General features: G+C 48.1%; 1 protein-coding gene across 1 annotated transcript; it reads left to right on the top strand.

Moving 5' to 3' along the window:
• Positions 1-22,428, top strand: ALLC (allantoicase). The gene is made up of 11 exons (XM_055428112.2): positions 1-90; positions 6,040-6,090; positions 7,514-7,601; positions 9,034-9,159; positions 10,229-10,308; positions 13,598-13,730; positions 17,576-17,731; positions 18,122-18,195; positions 19,626-19,734; positions 21,261-21,385; positions 22,085-22,428. The coding sequence occupies exons 1-11, from the start codon at positions 1-3 to the stop codon at positions 22,289-22,291; spliced, it is 1,239 nt and encodes a 412-aa protein (XP_055284087.2). The 3' UTR covers positions 22,292-22,428.
• Positions 22,429-23,391: the final 963 nt, after the last annotated feature.

The following is a 23,391-nucleotide window of genomic DNA, read 5'->3' as shown; positions in this document are numbered from 1 at the left end:
ATGGCTGACTCCCCCAGGGAAGGAAAAGTGGCCAGGCCTCCAGACTTCACGCAGCTGATTGACTTGGCGTCAGAGTTTGTCGGAGGAAAGGTAAGCACGGTGTCTCAGGGCGGGAACAAGTATTGTCCTTAATGCACCCAGGCTGAGGCTGCAGCTGACCACGCGGGGACCTGAACTGGAACAGCAGGAATCAGGAGGAAGGCTGGCCTCCCCAGGGAAGCCCGTGACTGCAAAAGTCTCCCAGGGAACTTTCCTTAAATTGGTGACAATTATGGCCAGGGCAGCATTGCCCGAGGTTGGAAACACACCATTTGCGCCTGTGAAAAGAACTCCCCACCCCCTTAGTGTGTTTTCTTATGGGGCAGATGAGTGGTCCTCAGACTTCAGTATGAGAATCACGTGAGACCCTAACATGAGGTGCCAGGTAAGCTACAGACCTACCCTCAAGGGCTTAGGCTCTGCTGGGAGATGTGCAGACCAGGGCTGGCATCGAGGCAGGACAGAGCACTGCGGGACCACATCTGCCATGCAGGGTGGGGAAGCACGGGGAGGCCCATGCAGGGAAGTGATGCTCAAAAGAGCCCTCAGTTGGGGGAGAAGCCGGCAAGGCAGGAAGGTGACGGGGAGGGTCAGACGTCATAGGACGAGGGGAAGGGAGCTGACATGGGGTGTGAGGGCAGGATCCTGGAGGGGTAGCGAGACCCCCCGTGCCTGGAAGGTCTCTGCCCTGGGGGGAGGGTTGCAGGCCCTGAGCAGGGGAGGGACGCCCAGGTGAGCTCACCAAGCTGCGTCCTCAGGAGGTAGATGTCAGGGAGGTAGATGTCAACAGACAAAACTCTGCACAAGCTAAAAGCTGAGCACAATGCTTTATTTGGAAGACAAAACTGAGGGCGTCAGCCCTGGACACAGCCTCTCACATGGCACTACGGACGGCTCCGAGGAGGTGAGGGGAGAGCCAGGATATGCAGGGGGTTTTGCAACAAAGACCATGTAATCACAACATCCAAAGATTCCTATTCATAAAAGAAAACCAGACATCTTTAGGTAAGGAGTGTAGCCCTTTACTGTGTATGGGCTTCCCAGGTGGCGCTAGTGGTTAAGAACCCGCTTGCCGATGCAAGAGATGTAAGAGGCGTGAGTTCCATCCCTGGGTCGGGAAGGTCCCCTGGGGAAGAAAATGCCACCCACTCCAGTATTCCTGCCTGGAGAATCCCATGGACAGAGGGGCCTGGCGAGCTACAGTCCATGAGGTCACAAGAGCCAAAGTCTGGGCTCACTGACACCTTCCTTTTTTTAATCATTAAATTAATTTATTTATTTTAATTGGAGGCTAATGACACCTTCCTTTGATGTGCACATCACTCCCGATCCTATGCTTTCCGGTCACACAGAGATGGCCCCCACATTTGGCCAACCAGACAACCAGCAACTCCCAGACAGCTAGGCCCTCCCCTGCCTTTTGGGTACTGGCTGGGCTCAGAGGTCAGGACACTCTTTCCCAGACCACAGGGGTCCCCAGGCCCTAGGTTTGGTGGAGTGGCCAGCAGCCAGCCTGCACATCACTCTTGAAAGTGTTCTGTTTGGGAGTCCCCTGGCAGTCCATTGGTGAGGACTCAGTGCTTTCATTGCCATGTCCAGGGTTCAATCCCTGCTTGACAGGGCAACTAAAATCCCCCCAAGCCATGAGGTGTGGCCAAACTAACATTCTGCTTTGGTTAACAAACCATAGAGGCAATGGAGAAGCCTCAGCAAGATGGTAGGAGGGACAAAATCGTGTTTCGAAGCAAACCCCTTACCCGTCAGAGATGCTCAGAGGGCGCAAACAAACCTGATGCGCAGCAGGACCCAGAGAGACCCCACAGAGACCGAGGAGAACTGTGTTTAGTGTCTTCAGAGGAGGTAAAGGTCAGCGGCGGACTGCCGCAGGCGCAGGGGCTCTGGGTGCAGCAGACCTGGGGATGGCATAAGCCCTCTTGGAGGAGGTCACCATTAACCCACCATAGAGCCGCCAGAGCTTACGCAGGACTGGGAAATAGACTCCTGGAGGGGACAACAGAACCTTGTGTGCGCCAGGACCCGGGAGAAAGGAGCAGTGGCCCCACAGGAGACTGACGCAGACTTGCCCGGGAGTGTCCAGGAGTCTCCGGTGGAGGCGTGGGTCGGCTCTGGCCTGCTGCAGGGTTGGGGCACTTAGTGCAGCAGTGCATCATGGGACCTTTAGAAGGAGGCCGCCGTTATCTTCATCACCTCCACTTTAGTTTGGTCTCAGGTCAAAAACCAGGGAGGGAACACACAAGCCATCAACAGAAAATTGGAGTAAAGAGTTACTGAGCCCGGCCCCGCCCATCAGAACAAGACCCAGTTTCCCCCCAGTCAGTCTCTCCCATCAGGAAGCTTCCATAAGCCTCTTATCCATCTCCATCAGGGGGCAGAGAATGAAAGCCACAGTCACAGAAAACTAACCAATCTGATCACACGGACCACAGCCTTGTCTAACTCAATGAAACTATGAGCCATGCCGTGTAGGGCCACCCAAGATGGACGGGTCACGGTGGAAGTTCTGACAAAACATGGTCCACTGGAGAAGGGAATGGAAAACCACTTCAGTATTCTTGCCTTGAGAACCCCATGAAGAGCATGAAGAGGCACAAAGTTATAGGACACTGAGAGAGGAACTCCCCAGGTCGGTAGGTGCCCAATGTGCTACTGGAGATCAATGGAGAAATAACTCCAGAAAGAATGAAGAGACGGAGCCAAAGCAAAAACAACACCCAGTTGTGGATGTGACTAGTTATGGAAGTAAAGTCAGATGCTGTAAGAAAAATATTTCAAAGGAACCTGGAATGTTAGGTCCATGAATCAAGGCAAATTGGAAGTCGTCAAACAGGAGATGGCAAGAGTGAATGTCAACATTCTAGTAATCCGCGAACTAAGATGGACTGGAATGGGGGAATTTAACTCAGATGACCACTATATCTACTACTGTCGGCAGGAATCCCTTGGAAGAAATGGAGTAGCCATCGTGGTCAACAAAAGAGTCCAAAATGCAGTACTTGGATGCAATCTCAAAAACAACAGAATGATCTCTGTTGGTTTCTAAGGCAAACTATTCAATATCACAGTAATCCAAGCCTATGCCCCGACCAGTAATGCTGAAGAAGCTGAAGTTGAATGGTTCTATGAAGACCTAGAATTAACACCCCAAAAAGATGTCCTTTTCATTATAGGGGACTGGAATGCAAAAGTAGGAAGTCAAGAGATACCTGGAGTAACAGGCAAATTTGGCCTTGGAGCACAAAACGAAGCAGGTCAAAGGCTAACAGAGTTCTGTCAAGAGAAGCACTGGTCATAGCAAACACCCTCTTCCAACAACACAAGAGAAGACTCTACACATGGACATCACCAGATGGTCAACACCAAAATCAGATTGATTATAATCTTTGCAGCCAAAGATGGAGAAGCTCTATACAGTCAGCAAAAAACAAGATCGGGAGCTGACTGTGGCTCAGATCATGAGCTCCTTATTGCCAAATTCAGACTGAAATTGAAGAAAGTAGGGAAAAACACTACACCATTCAGCTATGACCTAAATCAAATCCCTTACGATTATACAGTGGAAGTGAGAAATAGATTTCAAGGGATTAGATCTCACAGAGAGAGTGCCTGAAGAACTATGGACAGATTTTCATGACATTGTACAAGAGGCAGTGATCAAGACCATCTCCAAGAAAAAGAAATCCAAAAAGACAAAATGGTTGTCAGAGGAGGCCTTACAAAGAGCTGAGAAAAGACGAGAAGTGAAAGGCAAAGGAGAAAAGGAAAGATATTCCCATCTGAATGCAGAGTTCCAGAGAAGAGCAAGGAGAGATAAGAAAGCCTCCCTCAGGGATCAATGCAAAGAAATAGAGGAAAACAATAGAATGGGAAAGACCAGAGATCTCTTCAACAAAATTAGAGATACAACGGAACATTTCATGCAAAGATGGGCTCAATAAAGGACAGAAATGCTATGGACCTAACAGAAGCAGAAGATGTTAAGAAGAGGTGGCAAGAATACACAGAAGAACTGTACAAAAAAGATTTTCATGACCCAGATATCACGATGGTGTGATGCTCACCTAGAGCCAGACATCCTGGAATGTGAAGTCAGGTGGGTCTTAGGAAGCATCACTATGAACAAAGCTAGTGGAGGTGATGGAATTCCAGCTGAGCTATTTCAAATCCTGAAAGATGATGCTGTGAAAGTGCTGCACTCAATATGCCAGCAAATTTGGAAAACTCAGCAGTGGCCGGGACTGGAAAAGGTCAGTTTTCATTCCAATCCAAAGAAAGGCAATGCCAAAGAATGCTCAAACTACTGCACAATTGCATTCATCTCACACACTAGCAAAGTAATGTTCAAAATTCTCTAAGCCAGGCTTCAACAGTACATGAACCCAGAACTTCCAGATGTTCAAGCTGGATTTAGAAAAGGCAGAGGAACCAGAGATCCAATTGCCAACATCTGCTGGATCATCAAAAAAGCAAGAGAGTTCCAGAAAAACATCTACTTCTGCTTTATTGACTATGCCAAAGCCTTTGACTGTGTGCATTACAACAAATTGTGGAAAATTCTTGAAGAGATGGGAATACCAGACCACCTGACCTGCCTCCTGAGAAACCTGTATGCAGGTCAGGAAGCAACAGTTAGAACTGGACATGGAAAAACAGACTGGTTCCAAATTGGGAAAGGAGTACGTCAAGGTTGTATATTGTCACCCTGCTTATTTAACTTATATGCAGAGTACATCATGAGGAATGCTGGGCTGGGTGAAGCACAAGCTGGAATCAAGATAGCTGTGAAAAATACCAATAACCTCAGATATGCAGATAATACCACCTTTGTGGCGGAAAGTGAAGAACTAAAGAGCCTCTTGATGAAAGTAAAATAGAGTGGAAAAGTTGGCTTAAACTCAACATTCAGAAAACTAAGATCATGGCATCTGGTCCCTTCACTTTATGGCAAATAGATGGGGAAACAATAAAAACAGTGAGAGACTTTATTTTCTAGGGCTCCAAAATCTCTGCAGATGGTGACTGCAGCCATGAAATTAAAAGACACATGCTCCTTGGAAGAAAAGCTTTGACCAACCTAGACAGCATATTAAAAAGTAGAAACATTACTTTGCCAACAAAGGTCAGTCTAGTCAAAGCTATGGTTTTTCCAGTGGTCATGTATGGATGTGAGAGTTGGACTATAAAGAAAGCTGAGCACTGAAGAATTGATGCTTTTGAACTGCGGTGTTGGAGAAGACTCTTGAGAGTCCCTTGGACTGCAGGGAGATACCACCAGTCCATCCTAAAAGAAATCAGTCCTGAATTGGAAGGACTGATGGTGAAGCTGAAACTCCAATACTTTGGCCACCTGATGCAAAGAGCTGACTCATTGGAAAAGACCCTGATGCTGGGAAAGATTGAAGGCGGGAAGAGAAGGGGACTACAGAGGATGAGATGGTTGGATGGCATCACCAACTTGATGGACATGAGTTTGAGTAAACTCCAGGAGTTGGTGATGGACAGGGAGGCCTGGCGTGCCGCAGTCCATGGGGTCGCAAAGATTTGGACATGACTGAGCGAGTGAACTGAACAAACCACAGGCCAACCCACCCCACAGGATGTCCTAGGATGGGTTGGCTAAGCCACAGGGGTGACCCAGGTGACATTTTTTTCCCCATTGCTCTGGGACAAGGGTCACAAAGCCCCCAGGGTCCTCCGTTTTTGAAAAAATGTTGGTTTATTTTCTTTCTAAGAAGTTAGCACTTTTGTATCCAGATGGTAAAGGAGATTAAGAAGGAAAGGGTGAGAAGGCAAGATTAAGGGGGAGGCAGGCAATGAAATCTAAGCATTTAAAAAGCATTGTGTCTTAATTGCTTATTGTTTCTCTCCCCCTCAGCAATTTCACATTTTCTTTTTACTGCATCTCATAATGTTTCACCAGGGAATGAAATAAAATGGTTTTAAATTTATGGTTATTTTATCTTCACTTCTTTCTTTGTCTAGATTTTATTTGCAACAGATGACTTTTTTGCTCCTGCCGAAAATCTTCTAAAGGTACTGTAAATTGGTCTCTGCTAAGTGCTGGGGTGGGGTGAGCCACGCAGTCCTGCTAATTAAAATCTCCCTGTGTGTTTAGCTTGGGAGTCACGTGATGTGACCCAGAGAATTAACGTATTAGAACAGTAGAAACGTGTGGAAATAAGCCTCCACTCCTGTTAAGACAGATGTGGACCCGACAGGACTCTGGGACCACCTTGCTCTATGGGGGAGCCACCGATGTCCTCTTGTATTTTTCTCTGCCCCACTTTGTGTTTATAACTTGTGATGGGAAGAAAAGTGTTGCAGAGCTGGAATTTTTGGGAAAATGTTTTTCCTACTTAGTTATAAAAATGTTGTTCAGTCACTCAGTTATGTCTTGTTTTGTGACCCCGTGGACTGTAGCACCCTAGGCTTCCGTGTCCTTGACTATCTCCCAGAGTTTGCTCAAAGAGTCGGTGATGTCATCCAACCATCTCATCCTCTGTCGTCCCCTTCTCCTCCTGACCTCAATTTTCCCCAGCGTCAGGGTCTTTTCTAATGAGTCAGCTCTTCACATCAGGTGGCCAAAGTATTGGAGCTTCAGCTTCAGCATCGGGCCTTCCAGTGAAAATTCAGGGTTGATCTTCTTTAGGATGGACTGGTTGGATCTCCTTGCAGTCCGAGGGACTCTCAAGAGTCTTCTCCAGCACCACAGTTCAGAAGCATCAGTTCTTTGTCGCTCAGCCTTCTTTATGGTCTAACTCTCACATTTGTACATGACTCCTGGGAAAACCAAAGCTTTGACTATATGGACCTTCGTTGGCCTAAGTTTATTAAAAACAGAAAATACTGATAAATGTAGGGAAGAACGGGAACTCTGGGGAATCCCGCCACCTTGTCCCTGCAGTGGGACCAGAGAGAGTTATTGCGAGAGGGGTGATGGCCTTGGTGCCCATAGGGCTGGGGCCCGGCAGCGTGTGACTGCTGTGGGGTGGGGGTCTCACTTTCACTGCGGGGCCTGGAGCAGCTCGGAGCACGGGGGTGGGGGCAGGGGTGACTGTTCAGAGCAACCCGCAGCATCGAGCCTACGCTTCCTGAGACTCGGCCGGATTCTGGTTGCGCAGTCTTTTCGGGGCTGCTCCCAGCTACCCTTTCTCGCTTTGCTCGACGGCCTTTCAGGAGGTGCCCAGGTTGCGGCTGCGCCCGTGGCGGGGCCCCTGGAATGAGCCGTGTGTGGTTTTACCTTTGGCTGCCAGTGGCAAGTTCCGTGGATGAAGGCCCGCAGAGAAGTAGGACCTCTTTCTCGGAAGCCGATACGAAGATGTGCAGGCATCGTCCCCCGTCTCCCCTTCAGGCCCTGCTCTCTGCGCCACCCATCTGTCCCTTTGGGGCAGAAGTTTATTTGCTGGGAGCCCAGGCTCTCGCGTGAAGGTTAATGATCCGCTCCTCTTTGCTTCAGAGGGACAACCCAAGTTTTAAAGAACATGAGTACACTGAGTTTGGGAAATGGATGGATGGATGGCAGACCCGAAGGAAAAGGATCCCAGGTAAGACGATGATGACTCTGTTCACCCACCCCCGTGACGTTTGAGATCAGGGGCTGTTGGAAAGCAGTGCACGTTGGGGGTCGATTCTAACACAGGCCCTTGGACTACTCGGTCACCTCAGAAGTCCCTTCTGAATGGCGGGCTCCGACAGTTCAGGAGGGGTCGCGAGAGCCCTGGTCATCGGTGCACAGGAGGGGCGGGCGCTTGTGAGGAAAAGGAAGGAGGCCCTGGAGAAGGAGGGCCGCGGGGAAGGAGACTGAGCTGTGTGCACACCGGTCGGTGCGTGTGCGGCATGTGACGTCAGCTCCCCTCTCTGAAGCAGGTGTTCTGGTCCCATCCAGTTGCCATGGAAACAGCCTCATTCACTTAGCTCAGGTCACAGCAATGGTAGGAGAACCTGGGAACTTGGCCAAGATCCATCCTATCTTTTATGTCACCTTAAGAGGCTACTTTTGCTCACTGCTACTCATCAGTCAACAAACACCCTTTAAATTTAAAGAGATGTCTGTAAAAGAAAACCAGCCAGCCTTAGGCTAATCGCTGACTTTCTTGCTACTGTCTCAAGTGTTAAAGAAACAGTCGATATTTCTAATTTTCGGTATTTCTGTGGTACTCCAGGCCTTATGGCTGTGCTCGTGCTGTGCTTAGTCGCTTAGTTGTGTCCGACTCTCTGGGACCCTGTGAACTGTAGCCTGCCAGGCTCCTCTGTCCATGGGATTCTCCAGGCAAGAGTACTGGAGTGGACTGCCATGCCCTCCTCCCAGGTCTCCTGCATTGCGGGCAGATTCTTTACCGGCTGAGCCACCAGGGAAGCCCAGGCCTTATTCAGTTCAGTACTGCCACTCAGTCGTGTCCAACCCATAGCCTTGACTAGATTGACCTTTGTTGGCAAAGTATTAGGCCTTATTAGATTCTAATAAAACTGGACACTTTAAGGTGGATCTGAATCTGACTGCTGGAAACCAAGAATCACAGTGTCATCATCTGATGCAGGGTGGTGTAGTCCTGGCTGGGGCCCTTAAGGCAAAGTTTAGGCTGTTTCCAGGAAACGCACCTCAGTACTGAGCTACAGCTAAACTTTTTGGAAGCGGATCTCATCCCTGATTTGCAGTTAAAAGAAATGAAGCTCAGAGACGCCTGTCTGCCAATGCTGCCCACATTGTGGCCAGTTTGGAGTCAGACATGTGGCCCCTCTGGACCCAGGGCTTATAACGCTCTGGTCAGATTAGAAGCGAGGGTCCATGTGGCGAGCGGCGGTCCCGAGCGGCCACGTCATCAGAGACCTTGCAGGCTCGGAGGAGAAGGAGCCCGCACGCGTGTTCTCCGATGCGAGAAGTGCGTTTCCCGGGTTTTACTTCTGCTGTCGTTCGCGCGGTCGTGCGGCTCGGCGCGGGATTCGGCCTGAGGGGGATCCTGTTGCTTCTGTCCCCAGGTCACGACTGGTGCGTGGTCCGGCTGGGCATCCGGGGCGTTATCCGGGGCTTCGACGTGGACACGGCCTTCTTCACGGGAGACCACGCCCCTCGAGTGTCCATCCAAGCGGCCAACCTCGAAGAAGGTGCGGGGACCCCCTGGCCCGGGAGGAGCTCAGTGGGGCCCCGATGGCTCACTTCCCGCCCAGTCTCGTCCAGAGGCCCGCCTTGCTGCCGCAGAGGCTGACCACATGCCCCCGCCAAGGGCTCCGTGATTGTTGCGGTTTAGCTTAACTGTTCTTCAGCTCAGCTTAGATTTCGCTATTCTCACGCTGCAGCACCCCCGGAAGGCGCAGGTTTGGGGAGCAGGCTGCTGGGCGGGTGGCGGGGAGGGCCGGCAGGGCGGTCTGCAGCCCGGTCCGGGCCAGCTGTGGGGCCTCCACCCCCGCTCATTCTGCTGCCCCCCCAGCCCGCCGGGTCTGCATAAGGACACGGCAGCTCTGGACTTGCCGGAAGGTTCCTTTCCGCATCCTGGAATGGAACTGGTGTCCTCCGAGGCTGGTCCCAGAGGTAGCTTTCTAGAAACATGTACCTTCAGGGACATGTCTGTCCATTACTCCGCAAACAGGAGTCATGTCGGTTAGCAGCCTTATCCTGGAGACACTCTGTGCCCAGCTTATACGAGGCTCCAGGGGCGTGTCGGGTCTCCATTCCGGAAAGACAGTGGAGGGGCCTGAAAAGTCTCCTGATGGTGGGAGGCAGTGACCAGTGACAAAGAGATAGGTGCTTTCAGGAGGCGCACTGATCGTCCACACAGGCTCCTGTTGGTGAATCGCCCACGGATCAGTTCTGAGGATGCCACTGGGGGAAGCAGTGTTTTTGGAGTTGACTTACAATATTTCAGAACTTTATTAATCCAGCCTTTTGAAAACCCGAGTCGTGTGATGAGTTTGTCCATCTGGTTAAACTTGGAGATGATATTTACCCTCTGATGAGTAGACAAACCACCAGATGTGCAGCACCCCTTTTGAAGTTACCCTAAGTATTTTAAATATGGAGGAACTTTAACATGTATATCTCTTACATTGGTCATCTGATACTTTGACTTAAGAAATGATATCTTTAGGCAAAATGAAAATGACCCTACAGCCCACTAAGTATGTGTATTCTGATTTTGAATGGGAATGGTAACCCTCATGGTCACTGTAACTTTAGATAAGCAGCCAGAAATCCCACAACGAGAAGTCAAGACAGGAGCCGCGGCCACCCCTGAGGAGTTTGAAGCCATTTCAGAGGTACGTCTCCCAGGGGAGCGGGGGCTTGTCACAGGCTGGTGGGAGCAGCTCTGCCCGCCTGCCCGCCTGCACTAAGCCTGGCACAGCTCACACATTATGCTTGCCCAGTGCAACCCTGCAGAAGTTTCTGGGTGGGTCTGTGCACCCCTGACCCCAGTGCATGTGAGGTCCAGGGTGCTGCTTTCCACAGGGCAATCTGCTCAGAGAGACATGGAATGATGCCCCATGAGAAAAATACAGAGTCAGTTCACATACTTTTGATAACAATTGGACAAAGTAACGTTATGCTGGATGAATGTAATACAATAAACAATTCTGTTTGTGTTTGGGGACTTTCTTGTTTTTTGACGTTTGTCTACTGACCTTCATTGCGTTTTCAAAAAGTGTGAATCCATAACACACTGGGAAAATACATAATGGCAACAACAAGTGGGCACTTCCAGGGACGCGCTGATCTGGAGGTGGGTGCTGGAGGCGCTGATCTAGAGAGTGCTGGGAGGTTTAGGCTGACCCATTCACCCCCAGGCCCGCGGCCAGAGCCTGGGTTTTACTTAAATGTTCACATCACATTCTGGCTGCTTTTTTATGAATCCTCAAAGTGAAGACATCCAGAGGTTCATTTCTAACCCCCTGTCCATCCCCAGCCACCACCACCCGGTGGCTGTTATGACCGGGGTAAAATAAAAGCAGGCCTTTACTCTGTTTATTAAACCTGGGACTTGATGTTTATTAGTGTTTTTATTAAAGTGTTCCATTAGGCATCCATCATTAATTTTGTTCCAAAGTGGTTGCCCCGTAAGCCCCATGCTGGCATTAGGATGAGAGGATTTATTGCTCCCTAGAGTCTTCACTCTTGTTTTTCCTATTCTGTTGTTTTCCTCTATTTCTTTGCATTGATCGCTGAGGAAGGCTTTCTTATCTCTCCTAGCTATTCTTTGGAACTCTGCATTCAGATGCTTATATCTTTCCTTTTCTCCTTTGCTTTTCGCTTCTCTTCTTTTCACAGCTATTTGTAAGGCCTCCTCAGACAGCCATTTTGCTTTTTTGCATTTCTTTTCCATGGGGATGGTCTTGGTCCCTGTCTCCTGTACAATGTCCTCCGTCCATAGTTCACCAGGCACTCTATCTATCAGATCTAGTCCCTTAAATCTATTTCTCACTTCCACTGTATAATCATAAGGGATTTGATTGAGGTCATATCTGAATGGTCTAGTGGTTTTTCCTACTTTCTTCGATTTCAGTCTGAATTTGGCAATAAGGAGTTCATGATCTGAGCCACAGTCAGCTCCTGGTCTTGTTTTTGCTAACTGTATACAGCTTCTCCATCTTTGGCTGCAAAGAATATAATCAATCTGATTTCGGTGTTGACCTCTGGTGATGTCCATGTGTAGAGTCTTCTCTTGTGTTGTTGGAAGAGGGTGTTTGCTATGACCAGTGCGTTCTCTTGGCAAAACTCTATTAGCCTTTGCCCTGCTTCATTTCATGCTCCAAGGCCAAATTTGCCTGTTATTCCAGGTGTTTCTTGACTTCCTACTCTTGCATTCCAGTCCCCTATAATGAAAAGGACATCTTTTTTGGGAACATTTCATGCAAAGATGGGCTCGATAAAGGACAGAAATGGTATGGACCTAACAGAAGCAGAAGATATTAAGAAGAGATGGCAAGAATACACAGAAGAACTGTACAGAAAAGATCTTCACGACGAAGAAAATCACAATGGCGTGATCACTCACCTGGAACCATACATCTTGGAATGTGAAGTCAAGTGGGCCTTAGAGAGCCTCACTACGAACAAAGCTAGTGGAGGTGATGGAATTCCAATTAAGCTATTTCAAATCCTGAAAGATGATGCTGTGAAAGTGCTGCACTCAATATGCCAGCAAATTTGAAAAACTCAGCAGTGGCCACAGGACTGGAAAAGGTCAGTCTTCATTCCAATCCCAAAGAAAGGCAATGCCAAAGAATGCTCAAACTACCGCACAATTGCACTCATCTCACATGCTAGTAAAGTCATGCTCAAAATTCTCCAAGCCAGGCTTCAGCAATATGTGAACTGTGAACTTCCAGATGTTCAAGCAGGTCTTAGAAAAGGCAGAGGAATCAGAGATCAAATTGCCAACATCTGCTGGATCATGGAGAAAGCAAGAGAGTTCCAGAAAAACATCTATTTCTGCTTCATTGACTATGCCAAAGCCTTTGACTGTGTGGATCACAATAAACTGTGGAACATTCTGAAAGAGATGGGAATCCCAGACCACCTGACCTGCCTCTTGAGAAACCTGTATGCAGGTCAGGAAGCAACAGTCAGAACTGTACATGGAACAACAGACTGGTTCCAAATAGGAAAAGGAGTACGTCAAGGTTGTATATTGTCAGCCTGCTTATTTAACTTCTATGCAGAGTACATCATGAGGAACGCTGGGCTGGAAGAAGCACAAGCTGGAATCAAGATTGCTGGAAGAAATATCAATAACCTCAGATATGCAGATGACACCACCCTTATGGCAGAAAGTGAAGAGGAACTCAAAGGCCTCTTGATGAAAGTGAAAGAGGAGAGTGAAAAGTTTGGCTTGAAGCTCAACATTCAGAAAATGAAGATCATGGCATCTGGTCCCATAACTTCATGGAATAGATGGGGAAACAGTGGAAACAGTGTCAGACTTTATTTTTTTGGGCTCCAAAATCACTGCAGATGCTGATTGCAGCCAGGAAATTAAAAGACGCTTACTTCTTGGAAAGTTATGACCAACCTAGATAGCATATTAAAAAGCAGAGACATTACTTTGCCAACCAAGGTCCGTCTAGTCAAGGCTATGGTTTTTCCCGTGGTCATGTATAGATGTGAGGGTTGGACTGTGAAGAAAGCTGATCGCCAAAGAATTGATGCTTTTGAACTGTGGTGCTGGAGAAGACTCTTGAGAGTCCCTTGGACTGCGCGGAAATCCAACCAGTCCATTCTAAAGGAGATCAATCCTGAGTGTTCATTGGAAGGACTGATGCTAAAGCTGAAACTGCAATACTTTGGCCACCTCATGCAACGAGTTGACTCACTGGAAAAGAGTCTGATGCTGGGAGGGATTGGGGGTGGGAGGAGAAGGGGACGATAGAGAATGAGATGGCTGGATGGCATCACCGACTCGATGGACATGAGTTTGAGTGAACTCCGGGAGTTGGTGATGGACAGGGAGGCCTGGTGTGCTGTGATTCATGGGGTCACAGAGAGTCGGACACGACTGAGCGACTGAACTGAACTGAGAGTCTTCACTAGTGTTTTTATATTTATTGCTAGCTGAAGTCTGACGACTGGAGTTGCTTGGTTCCCATGACAGAACTTACACCGGGAAATCCTGCTTCCAGCCACAACTACTTCCCGATCAATTCCCAGCAGAGGTGGAGTCACATACGACTCAACATTTTCCCAGGTAAATATGATGGACCGTCTCCAGTCCTGTGGTTTTTTATTGAGGACTGACCCATTTTAAAAACACAAAGTAAAGTCACCCTTTCCTCCTTGGTCACTGATCTCTCTAGCATTTTATGATTTTAATCTTCCCCTTCTGTGCACTAGGAAGTTCTTGTTTTAGCCCTCCATCCATAGGTAGTTAGGAAAGACTATCAAATAAACTAGGATGTGATGGACCTAAGCTGTATTAGGTTAGATATCGCCTAACAATGTCTATTTCACAGACATATTAGCCATTGAAATGCTGTGTACAAATAGCCCTCGTTTTGTTTTATTGAACAACTTTATTGCAATGTAATGTGTAACATGCATTTCACCCATGTGAAGTGTATAATTCAGTGGTTCATAGTACATGAAAGTATACAGTTTAAAGTCTATGTAAATATATAATAGGGCTTCCCAGGAGGCTCAGAGGTAAAGGATCTGCCTGCAGTGTAGGAGATACAGGTTCGATCCCTGGTTCAGAAAGATCCCCTGAAGAAGGAAATGACTACCCACTCCAGTATTCTTGCCTGGAAAATTCCACAGACAGAGGAGCCTGGTGGGCTACCGTCCACGCAGAGTCAGACACAACTGAGCGACTGAGCACAAGTGTGAAATATATGTATAGGTAGTGTATGCAGCCATCGCCACGGCCAGCTGTAGAGCGTGCTTATCACCTTGAGAAGAAACCTGATCCCCTGTCGCTGCCACCGTTCATCTCCCCCGGCCCTAAGCAGCCACGAGGCCACTTTCTGTCTTGATCCATTGGCCACTCCGGACGTCTCCCCTAGATGCGCTTTTGTGACTGGTCAGCACGTTTCCAAGGCTCACCCGTGTTGTCCTGCGTCAGTACTGCATTCCTTTGTGTGGTCAGATAATCTCCATTGTATGGACAGAGCTCACTGTTTGTCCACGCATAAGTTGATAGACATTTGGGCTATTTCCACCTATTGAAAGCTTATGAATAATGCTGGTATAAACATCCCTGTACAGATTTTTGTGCAAACATATGGTTTTCACTTGGGTGTACACCTAGGAGTTGAAATTGCTGAGTCATGTAATAACTGTGTTTTTAATTTTATGAGAAATTATCAGACTTCTTTCCAAAATGGCCGCACCGTGTTACATTCCCACCAGCAGTGTATGAAGGGTCCGGTTCTTCCACATCCTCCCAACACTTGCCATTTTCTGAGTTTTTGATCACAGCCATCCTAGAGGAAATGAAGTGGTATCTTGCTGTGGTTTTGATTTGCATTTCCCTCACGACCAATTATTATTTTATAAAAGCTTTCTATTTTTTATATTGAAGTGTAGTTAACAGCGTTGTATTAGTTTCCAATTTTCTGATGTTCAGTTGCTCAGTCGTGTCCAACTCTTTGCGACCCCATGGACTGCAGCACGCCAGGCCTCCCTGTCCATCACCAACTCCCAGAGTTTGTTCAAACTCATTCCATTGAGTCGGTGATGCCATCCAACCAGCTCATCCTCTGTCGTCCCCTTCTCCTCCTGCCCTCAATCTTTCCCAGCATCAGGGTCTTTTCCAATGAGTCAGTTCTTCACATCACGTGGCCGAAGTATTGGAGTTTCAGCTTCAGCTTCAGTCCTTCCAATGAATGTTCAGGGCTGATTTCCTTAGGATGGGCTGGGTGGAGCTCCTTGTTGAGAGCCTTCTCCAGCACCACAGGTCGAAAGCGTCCATTCTCTGGCTCTCAGTCTTCCTTGTGGTCCGACTCACATCTGTACGTGACTCCTGGAACAACCACGTGTGTGCTCAGTTGTGTTTGACTCTCCAGCTCCATGGACTGTTGCCCACCAGGCTCCTCTGTCCATGGACTTTCCCAGACAAGAGTACTGGGGTGGGTTGCCATTTCCTGGCCCAGGGGACCTTTCCAGCCCAGGGATTGAACCCACATCCCCTGTGTCTCCTGCATTGACAGGTGGATTCTTCACCACTAGCGCTACCTGGCAAGCCTCAGCTTTGATTTATGGACCTTTGTCAGTAAAGTGATGTCTCTGCTTTTTAGTACTCTGTCTAGGCTTGTCCTAACTTTCCTTCCAAGGAGCAAGTAAGTGTTAGTTGCTCAGTCGTGTCCGACTCTTTGCAACTCCATGGACTGTAACATGCCAGGATCTTCTGTTCGTGAAATTCTCTAGGCCAGATACTGGAATAGGTTGCCATTCCCTTCTCTAGGGGATCTTCCCGACCCAGGGATGGAAACCGAGTCTCCTGCATTGCAGGCAGATTCATTACCATCTGAGCCCCCAGGGCTACAGTCACTGTCTGCAGTGATTTTGTAGCCCCCCCAAAATAAAATCTGGCACCGCTTCTACTGTTTCCCCTTCTGTTTGCCGTGAAGTGGTGGGACTGGATGCCAAGATCTTACACAAGCCCCTTCGCCCTGTCAAGGCTGTGATCCATGAAGGGGAATATTCCTTGATTGTTTGATTAAAAGTGAGGTTGGATATTAATTCTGTAAAGAAGAATCTTATTTTTTTTAATGTAAAATCAGCTTTACACAAACAGACATTAACACTATGTACCATGAAGGCAGCTCATAATGTTCAGTGAACCAGTATAGTGTTGTGAATTACTCTTGTTAGTATATTTTCTTGGGTTTTATACCAACACTATAGGAAATAGCGAAGGACAGGGAAGCCTGGTGTGCTGCAGTCCATGGGGTCGCAGAGTCGGACATGACTGAGGGACTGAACAACAGCAAATACCAACACAGCCTGGTTTTATTTACTGTAAATATCAAGACTTCGCTGTTCTACTGAAATCTTTTCAGATCACTCAATTTCACCAAATTTTTCATGTAAAAATATAGGGCTTGTTTCATTAGAATATTCTGATTAATTATTTTGAGCTTCTGTATAAAAAAGCTTGGGTTCCACCTTCTAGGAAAGTGAAAGTGAAGTCACTCAGTCGTGTCCGACTCTTTGCGACCCCATGGACTGTAGCCTACCACACTCTTGGGATTTTCCAGGCAAGAGTACTGGAGTGGGTTGCCATTTCCTTCTCCAGGAATCACTTCTTCTAGGAAGTGATATGTAAATAAAAAGCGTTCATTTTATTAGACTCACATAATGTGAGTGGATCTTGGTAGTTATTTTCTGCTCTGCAGACCTACTCTCGAGCTGCTCTGGTTCTCAGCAGCTGCTTGAATTTGTGAATGTTAATCTTCAGTATTCTCAACCGCACTGCGAAGCAACGTGCATAAAAATAAAAACCTAAGATCTTGTGTAAGTTGGTGTGGGATTTAGCAACGTCGATTTCTGGAACCAAGCATTATATCTGTGGCGAATTTCCCGACTGATTTTTGGCCTTCCTGGAGTTATTAATTCACCAACAACACAAATATGTGAGTTTTTACTATGTGCCACATGGAAGCAAGCAAGACAGGTAGCCATTCTGTCCTTCAAAGATTTTTAGATGCTCCTTTTGGGAGACTTATTATCAGGGACTTAAGAACAGGGTGATTTTGGACTGTGATTAGTGCACTGGGGGCGGGGGTTGAAATCCTTAACCTGGGGAATCAGACCGTGGCTGTGGTGGGAGTGGGGGGCAGGGAGGAGATGGCTCTAGAGAGGGAAAGAAGGCCTTCCTGGGGCCACACAACTGAAGCTGAGACCTGAGACCAGCGAGTAGTCTTTGGGCAGCAGTAACAGTTGTCTGAGGACAGGGGGTGGCAGGTGCAAAGGCCCTCGGGCTTAGTGCATTTAAGAACCAGAGCAGGCAGATGTGGAGAGCTCTGTGTTTTAAGATCCACAAATGGCAACTTTCCCAAGTAATGATAATAATAAGGCACTTTTCCTTTTCAGATGGTGGAATCGCACGTCTTAGGGTGTATGGTACTGGACAAAAAGACTGGACTGCAGGTGACCCCAAAGAACCATTAGACCTGGTGACCGTCGCTTACGGGGGTGCCTGTGTAGGATTTAGCAATGCACATTTTGGGCACCCAAACAATATAATAGGTGAGACGATGCTCGAAGAGCTTGGGACATGTGGGCATCACACTGAGCACCCCGGTGTGGTATGAATTACTTCAGAGGAGGGGGCCGTCTCAAGCCATACGGGTGGGTGAGATCCTTCTGATAGGATCGAAAGCCTTTAAGACAGGAAGTAAATCAATAGCAATCTCCCTTCCTAATTGTGGCTTAAGCAGTTGCTCTAAAAGGAAAAGTAAAATTTACTAACCCTATAGTTGTGTGTGAATTTGCTGAAACATTCACCTTAATGAGAGTCGCGGATGCCGCACTGCTCAGGTGCACGGGATCTTCACTGGCCATGCCAATGCGTCATCCTCGCATTTAGAATAAAGCGTGATGGTCCCATGACATCCCGGTAAACACTGTTTTTGGCAGGAGTCGGCACGGCGAAGTCGATGGCAGACGGCTGGGAAACAGCACGGAGGCTGGACAGGCCCCCGATACTGGAGGTGAGACATGAAAACACTGTGTCGCAACGCTTCCCAGAAAGTAAAGGTTTTTTCTTCATTTGATGTCATGGAGACTGATATTTTAAGAAACTTCTTAGGCATTTTTGTAAATACTTATTGCTTCTACATGTTTTCTAAATCTTCTACTGTTTCATTATAATATCAGGGCCAGACTACACATAAAGACCTAGAAGTCAAACTTGCTAATTAATGCTGGCTGTTCTAACACATCATTGGAATTATCCCTTTTTTAATATAAAAAAGCGAGAGCATCTAAATTTAATAAAAACCCATGAGTAAATTTGTTGATCTGGAGAAAAACCCACCATTTCATCATCTTTGATTTTTGTGTATCCCTGGGTGAGACCACTTCTGTGAACTTGTGATGGCTCAGCTGTTTAATTTGGCCAGTAACTAACTCATAAGGAAGTAAAAAAGGAAAGGAAACACCTTTCAGTGTGTAAATCATATCACAAACTTAATTGTAAACACCCCTTTCATGGGTTAGTTTTTGTATCACCCAATGCTTCCAAATATAAACAAACTCTCCTCACTAGAAACTTGTATTTGGAGGCAGGTCATATATTGGTATAGATTTGGTCAAAGACATATCTACTGTGAAAAGTCAAAACAAACCAACCACAGGAGCCATTGGTTGGGTTAGGTAAGTATTCTTTGATATACAGCATCCTACCTGAATTCATGTGCATATGTGCTAAGTCATGTCCAACTTTTTGCGATCCTGTGGACTGTAGCCACCAGGTCCCTCTCTCCATGGGATTTCCCAGGCAAGAATACTGGAGGGGGTTGCCATGCTCTCCCCTTCCGGGGATCTTCCCAACCCAGGGACTGAACTCATGTCTCATGTCTCCTGCATTGGCAGGCGCGTTCTTTACCACTAGTGCCACCTGGGAAGCCCACCTGAATTTATAACTGACATACATGATCATATCGGAAATTCATCAAAATTTACCAAGCGCCCAGTCAACCCCTGAGTTGGCATTAGGCGTTTACAGAATGACAGCAGAGAGACGCTTTATTGCGCAAGAAGCAACTTACACCAGATCACGGGAAGGAAGTGCTCTTTTGCAGTGAAAAGTGAAAGTGTTAGTCACTCAGTCGTATCTGACTCTTTGTGACCCCATGAACTGTAGCCCACCAGGCTCCTCTGTCCGTGGATTTATCCAGGCAAGAATACTGGAGCGGGTTGCCATACTCTCCTCCAGGGGATCTTCCCGAGCCAGGGACTGAACCCTGGTCTCCTGCACTGCAGGCAGATTCTTTACCTTCTGAGCCACCAGGGACGCCCTACTCTTTTATGTAGGAAATGACACGTGCACGCCAACCTTGTTGCCTGCTGGTTTTCAGGATTGGTGTCTTGAACGACAGCAAGCTGACTTATGTTGTTTCTGCCTCTTTTTGAATTCCAGAATGATGAGAACGGTATTCTCCTGGTTCCAGGCTGTGAGTGGGCAGTTTTCCGATTGGCGCATCCCGGAGTAATAACTCAAATTGAAATCGATACAAAATATTTCAAAGGTAAATGTAATGCCACTGGGAAACCACTTATAGTTGGTGTGCTGGTCATAACGGCAGCAGGCTCCATGCCACAACGAAGACGCGATGCAGCCGAACAGATAAAAACTGTGAAAAAGAACAGAGACAGCGGGCTCCAGCGAGGGAGGGGGCAGGGCAGCGGGCTGTGGGCCTGGCTCTCCGCTCACAGCTCTGCAGCTTCAAGCGTGTCACGTTAACTCTCTGCACTCTGCTGCTCTCTCCATAAAACATCAGATGTGCACTAGGCCACAAAAGTCGGGAGGTTCTAGGAGGCACTAAGGCTCCTCACCACAGCGGCCCTGAACTCCATGTGGAAAAAGCCTATGAAACACTTCCTGGTTAGGACGTCCAAAGAATGGGGTGGGGGTATCTTCTCAGGGGAGGGATCGCAGGCAGCTTGGTGACTATTTCTTCTCTGGGCAGTGATTGACACACATTTTAAAAATTATGGCCTTCCTTTAGTAAAATAATATTTGGAAAAGCACCCTTAATATTCCATATTTACTTTCTTATGAAATAGATACATGTTCCATTATATTAAGTTCAAAAGAGTTTACTAAACTTTTATAATCGTTAAGTGAAGTTTTGCCAAGTACCGTGGTGGGTGTCTAATGACTCCTTGGCCGTCTTTGAATAAATACAGCAGTTTGTACTTACACACTGGATGCTTGATTTTTAAATGTCTTGCGAATCATTATGACCTCACTCAACTATTAACTCTTTCATCAAGGATCAGTATATATTTAAGGTGAGTTCATCCTCAATGGGTAGATGTAAACAGTTTCAAGAGGTCTCGATACTTTAAACTCCTGTTGGGAAGACCGTGGTTTAGAACTGATTAGCGGTCACTGTTTCCACTTTTCAACATGACTGACCCAGGGCGGCTCCTGAAGGTCAGGAGGAATGTCAGTCCTGCTATTTTCTTGCTGTTTCTGGATGTTCACAAATCATCCCTAGTGGTATATTTAATCCATGGTTCTCTGTGTGGGAGTTTAAAGTCACTTGTTTATTTTTGCAAGGGACAGTTTAGCCAAAACCAGGGTAATAAGCAGCGAATCCAGGTAACCAGGGACCCCAAAGTGCAACACGGTGTGGATGAACTGGTAGTGGCCTTGGGTATCTCTGTCAGCCGGGCATGATGGTCCTGGGGATTGGGAACAAGCCAGCATCCAGTTAGAATATCAAGCATGCAAGGCCTGATACATACATCCACACACATGAACACACGCGCACACCCCACACACATGTACACACACGTATACACACATGCATGCACACACACGCACGTACACACACCTGCACACATATGTACACACATGCCCATATATTAAAGAAACAGAGACAGTCATTGGGATGTCCTCTCCCTGCGCCCCAGAAGCATGCTCACCTCACCCATGCTCACTCTTTGCTGGGTCTTTCGATCTGATTAAAAAGGTCAATATTCCATAAACCAAACTGTGCTGAGTGCAAACAGACTGGAGAAGATGCCCTTTGTCTTGTTCCAATAGGTAATTCTCCTGAGAGCTGTAAGGTGGATGGCTGCATCCTGACGACTCAGGAGGAGGAAGACATGGTCAGGCGGAAGTGGGACCTTCCGGGCCACAAGTGGAAGCCACTGCTTCCGGTCACAAAGGTAGTGTGATGTCCGATCCCTTGAGGTCACGCAGGCAGCCCTCCAGCAGGCTATTTCAGTCAAGGCTGGATTTCAAAGGGTTACAGTTCCACCCCAAAACTTCTGCTCAGTTTAACAGTGCGACGAGTGAGATTTTAAAAGCCATCTCTGCCCCTTTATATAATAAAATAACCAGCTCTACCGTCTCACGTCTTTGCATATCTAACTCTCAAATTTTCTTTTAGACCACCTTGTTCAAGCATGCATACATGGTTTCCACGATGTACTAAATCTCTAGGTGGGGTACCTAGCATATTTAGGGCCATCAGGGTGTGACGAGCTGAGGGATGGATGCTGAGGTGATTCAGAGCGTTTCCCTGGATCACGCAGGAGGGGCATGGTCATTTTAGGGTCGGAGACGGGAGTGAGCGCTGCTCCCCTTAGTGAGGGGTGACCGCTCCCGCAGCCCCCTGTCTGCTTTCTTTTTCTCATCAGTTTTCCGCTTACTTAACTATCAGAAAGAAACATCACGGGGACCTGAGTATTCATACTCGTCTCCTTGGGGCATCCTGTCTCCAAAAGCAGTTGCTAGGGAGAGCCAAATTATTATCATGGAAAAACTTTTCACCTTTTAAGGCCCAGAGTCCAAGTGGAGGGGTGGCCTTGGGAGAGTCAGCCCCCTGGTCATTACAAGGATCTCCGCCTCCCCTCTCTTTCCAGCTGAAGCCTGATGAGATGCACGTGCTGGACAGCCTGACCCCCGAACTGCAGAACGTCATCACCCATGCCAAGTTCACCATAACTCCCGACGGGGGCGTGAGTCGCCTCAGACTCAAGGGCTTCCCCAGCTCCATCTGCCTCCTGCGGCCCCGCGAGAAGCCCATGATGAGGTTCTTGGTGAAGGCGGGGTTCAGGGCGAACCTCTAACCCACACGAAACCCCAGTGATTGTACAGTGACTCGGACCCTTCTTCTGAAGTATTTTCAGCACCTGAAACTTAAGTTTCTAGCAATCAGTGTTTTGAAGGTCAATATAATTCCTGATGATTTAATAAAGTGGTCACTCTCACACACTGGTATCTGAATTTAGTGTCACTTAATGTCATTTAATGGAGTGCTTGGCAATTGGATCCCTGGGTCAGGAGGATCCCCTGGAGGAAGGCATGGCAACCCACTCCAGGATGCTTGCCTAGGAAATCCCATGGACAGAGGAGCCTGGCGGACTACAGTCCATGGGACCACAGAGTCAGGTACCACTCACTCGGGGAACTCCTGGTAGTTCAAAACCTGGCTGTGGCTGTGAAATAGCAGCATTTCTTTATTCCTCTTTTTAAACAGTACAAGATGTTGATATTTTTATAACATCAGTATTCTGTACCTTGGGAGGTACTTTAGCACTTTATACATAGTCTACTGTCCTGAAAAGTTTGTTGAAGCCCATCAAAGCCACTGGAAAAATATAATCCGAGAAGCATTCTCTGACTAGGTGGAAGGGGCAGGGCCGGCCTTTACCTGGAACAGGAAGTGACCTTCCCAAGGTCACCCAGGCGCTTGACTTGCTCCTGCTGCGTGGTGAAGGCGCCTTCTGAAGGTCACCCCTTTGAGGCACCGCCTGACTGCTGCGCCTGCTCACCTAGATACCCACGGGCCCTGGATGGTTCCTGGCACATCCTCCTTGACCAGCTTTAATTGTCCCGATGGTCCTGTCCGCCAACCCCCTCTCGGCAGAGCAGGAGGCGGAGGAGCAGGGGGAGGGTCCCGGTGGGGCCCAGGGCACCCTCAGCCTCCCACCCCACACCGTGGCCCCGAGCTCGGCGGGCCTCACCTGCCGGGCCTCGGATGCCCATCGCCTGGCCTGGCCCTGCCCCCGACCCTTCCCTGTCCGGTTTGGCCGCCCCTCTCCTGGGCGGCGGTCACAATCGCCGGTGGCGTCAGCGCGGGCGGTGGGACCGTGGCCGCGGCGCCGCGGTGGCCGGGCTGCCCGGCGGCGGCTGCAGCGCACGGGCGGCGGCGGAGGAGGCCGCGGCC

The sequence above is a fragment of the Moschus berezovskii genome, chromosome 7 (genome assembly GCF_049115385.1).
Source record: "Moschus berezovskii isolate FMDL1 chromosome 7, NW_MosBer_1.0, whole genome shotgun sequence".
Classification (NCBI taxonomy): domain Eukaryota; kingdom Metazoa; phylum Chordata; class Mammalia; order Artiodactyla; family Moschidae; genus Moschus; species Moschus berezovskii.
Note: the sequence above shows the minus strand (reverse complement) of the source record. Positions and strands in the feature narration are given on the sequence as shown.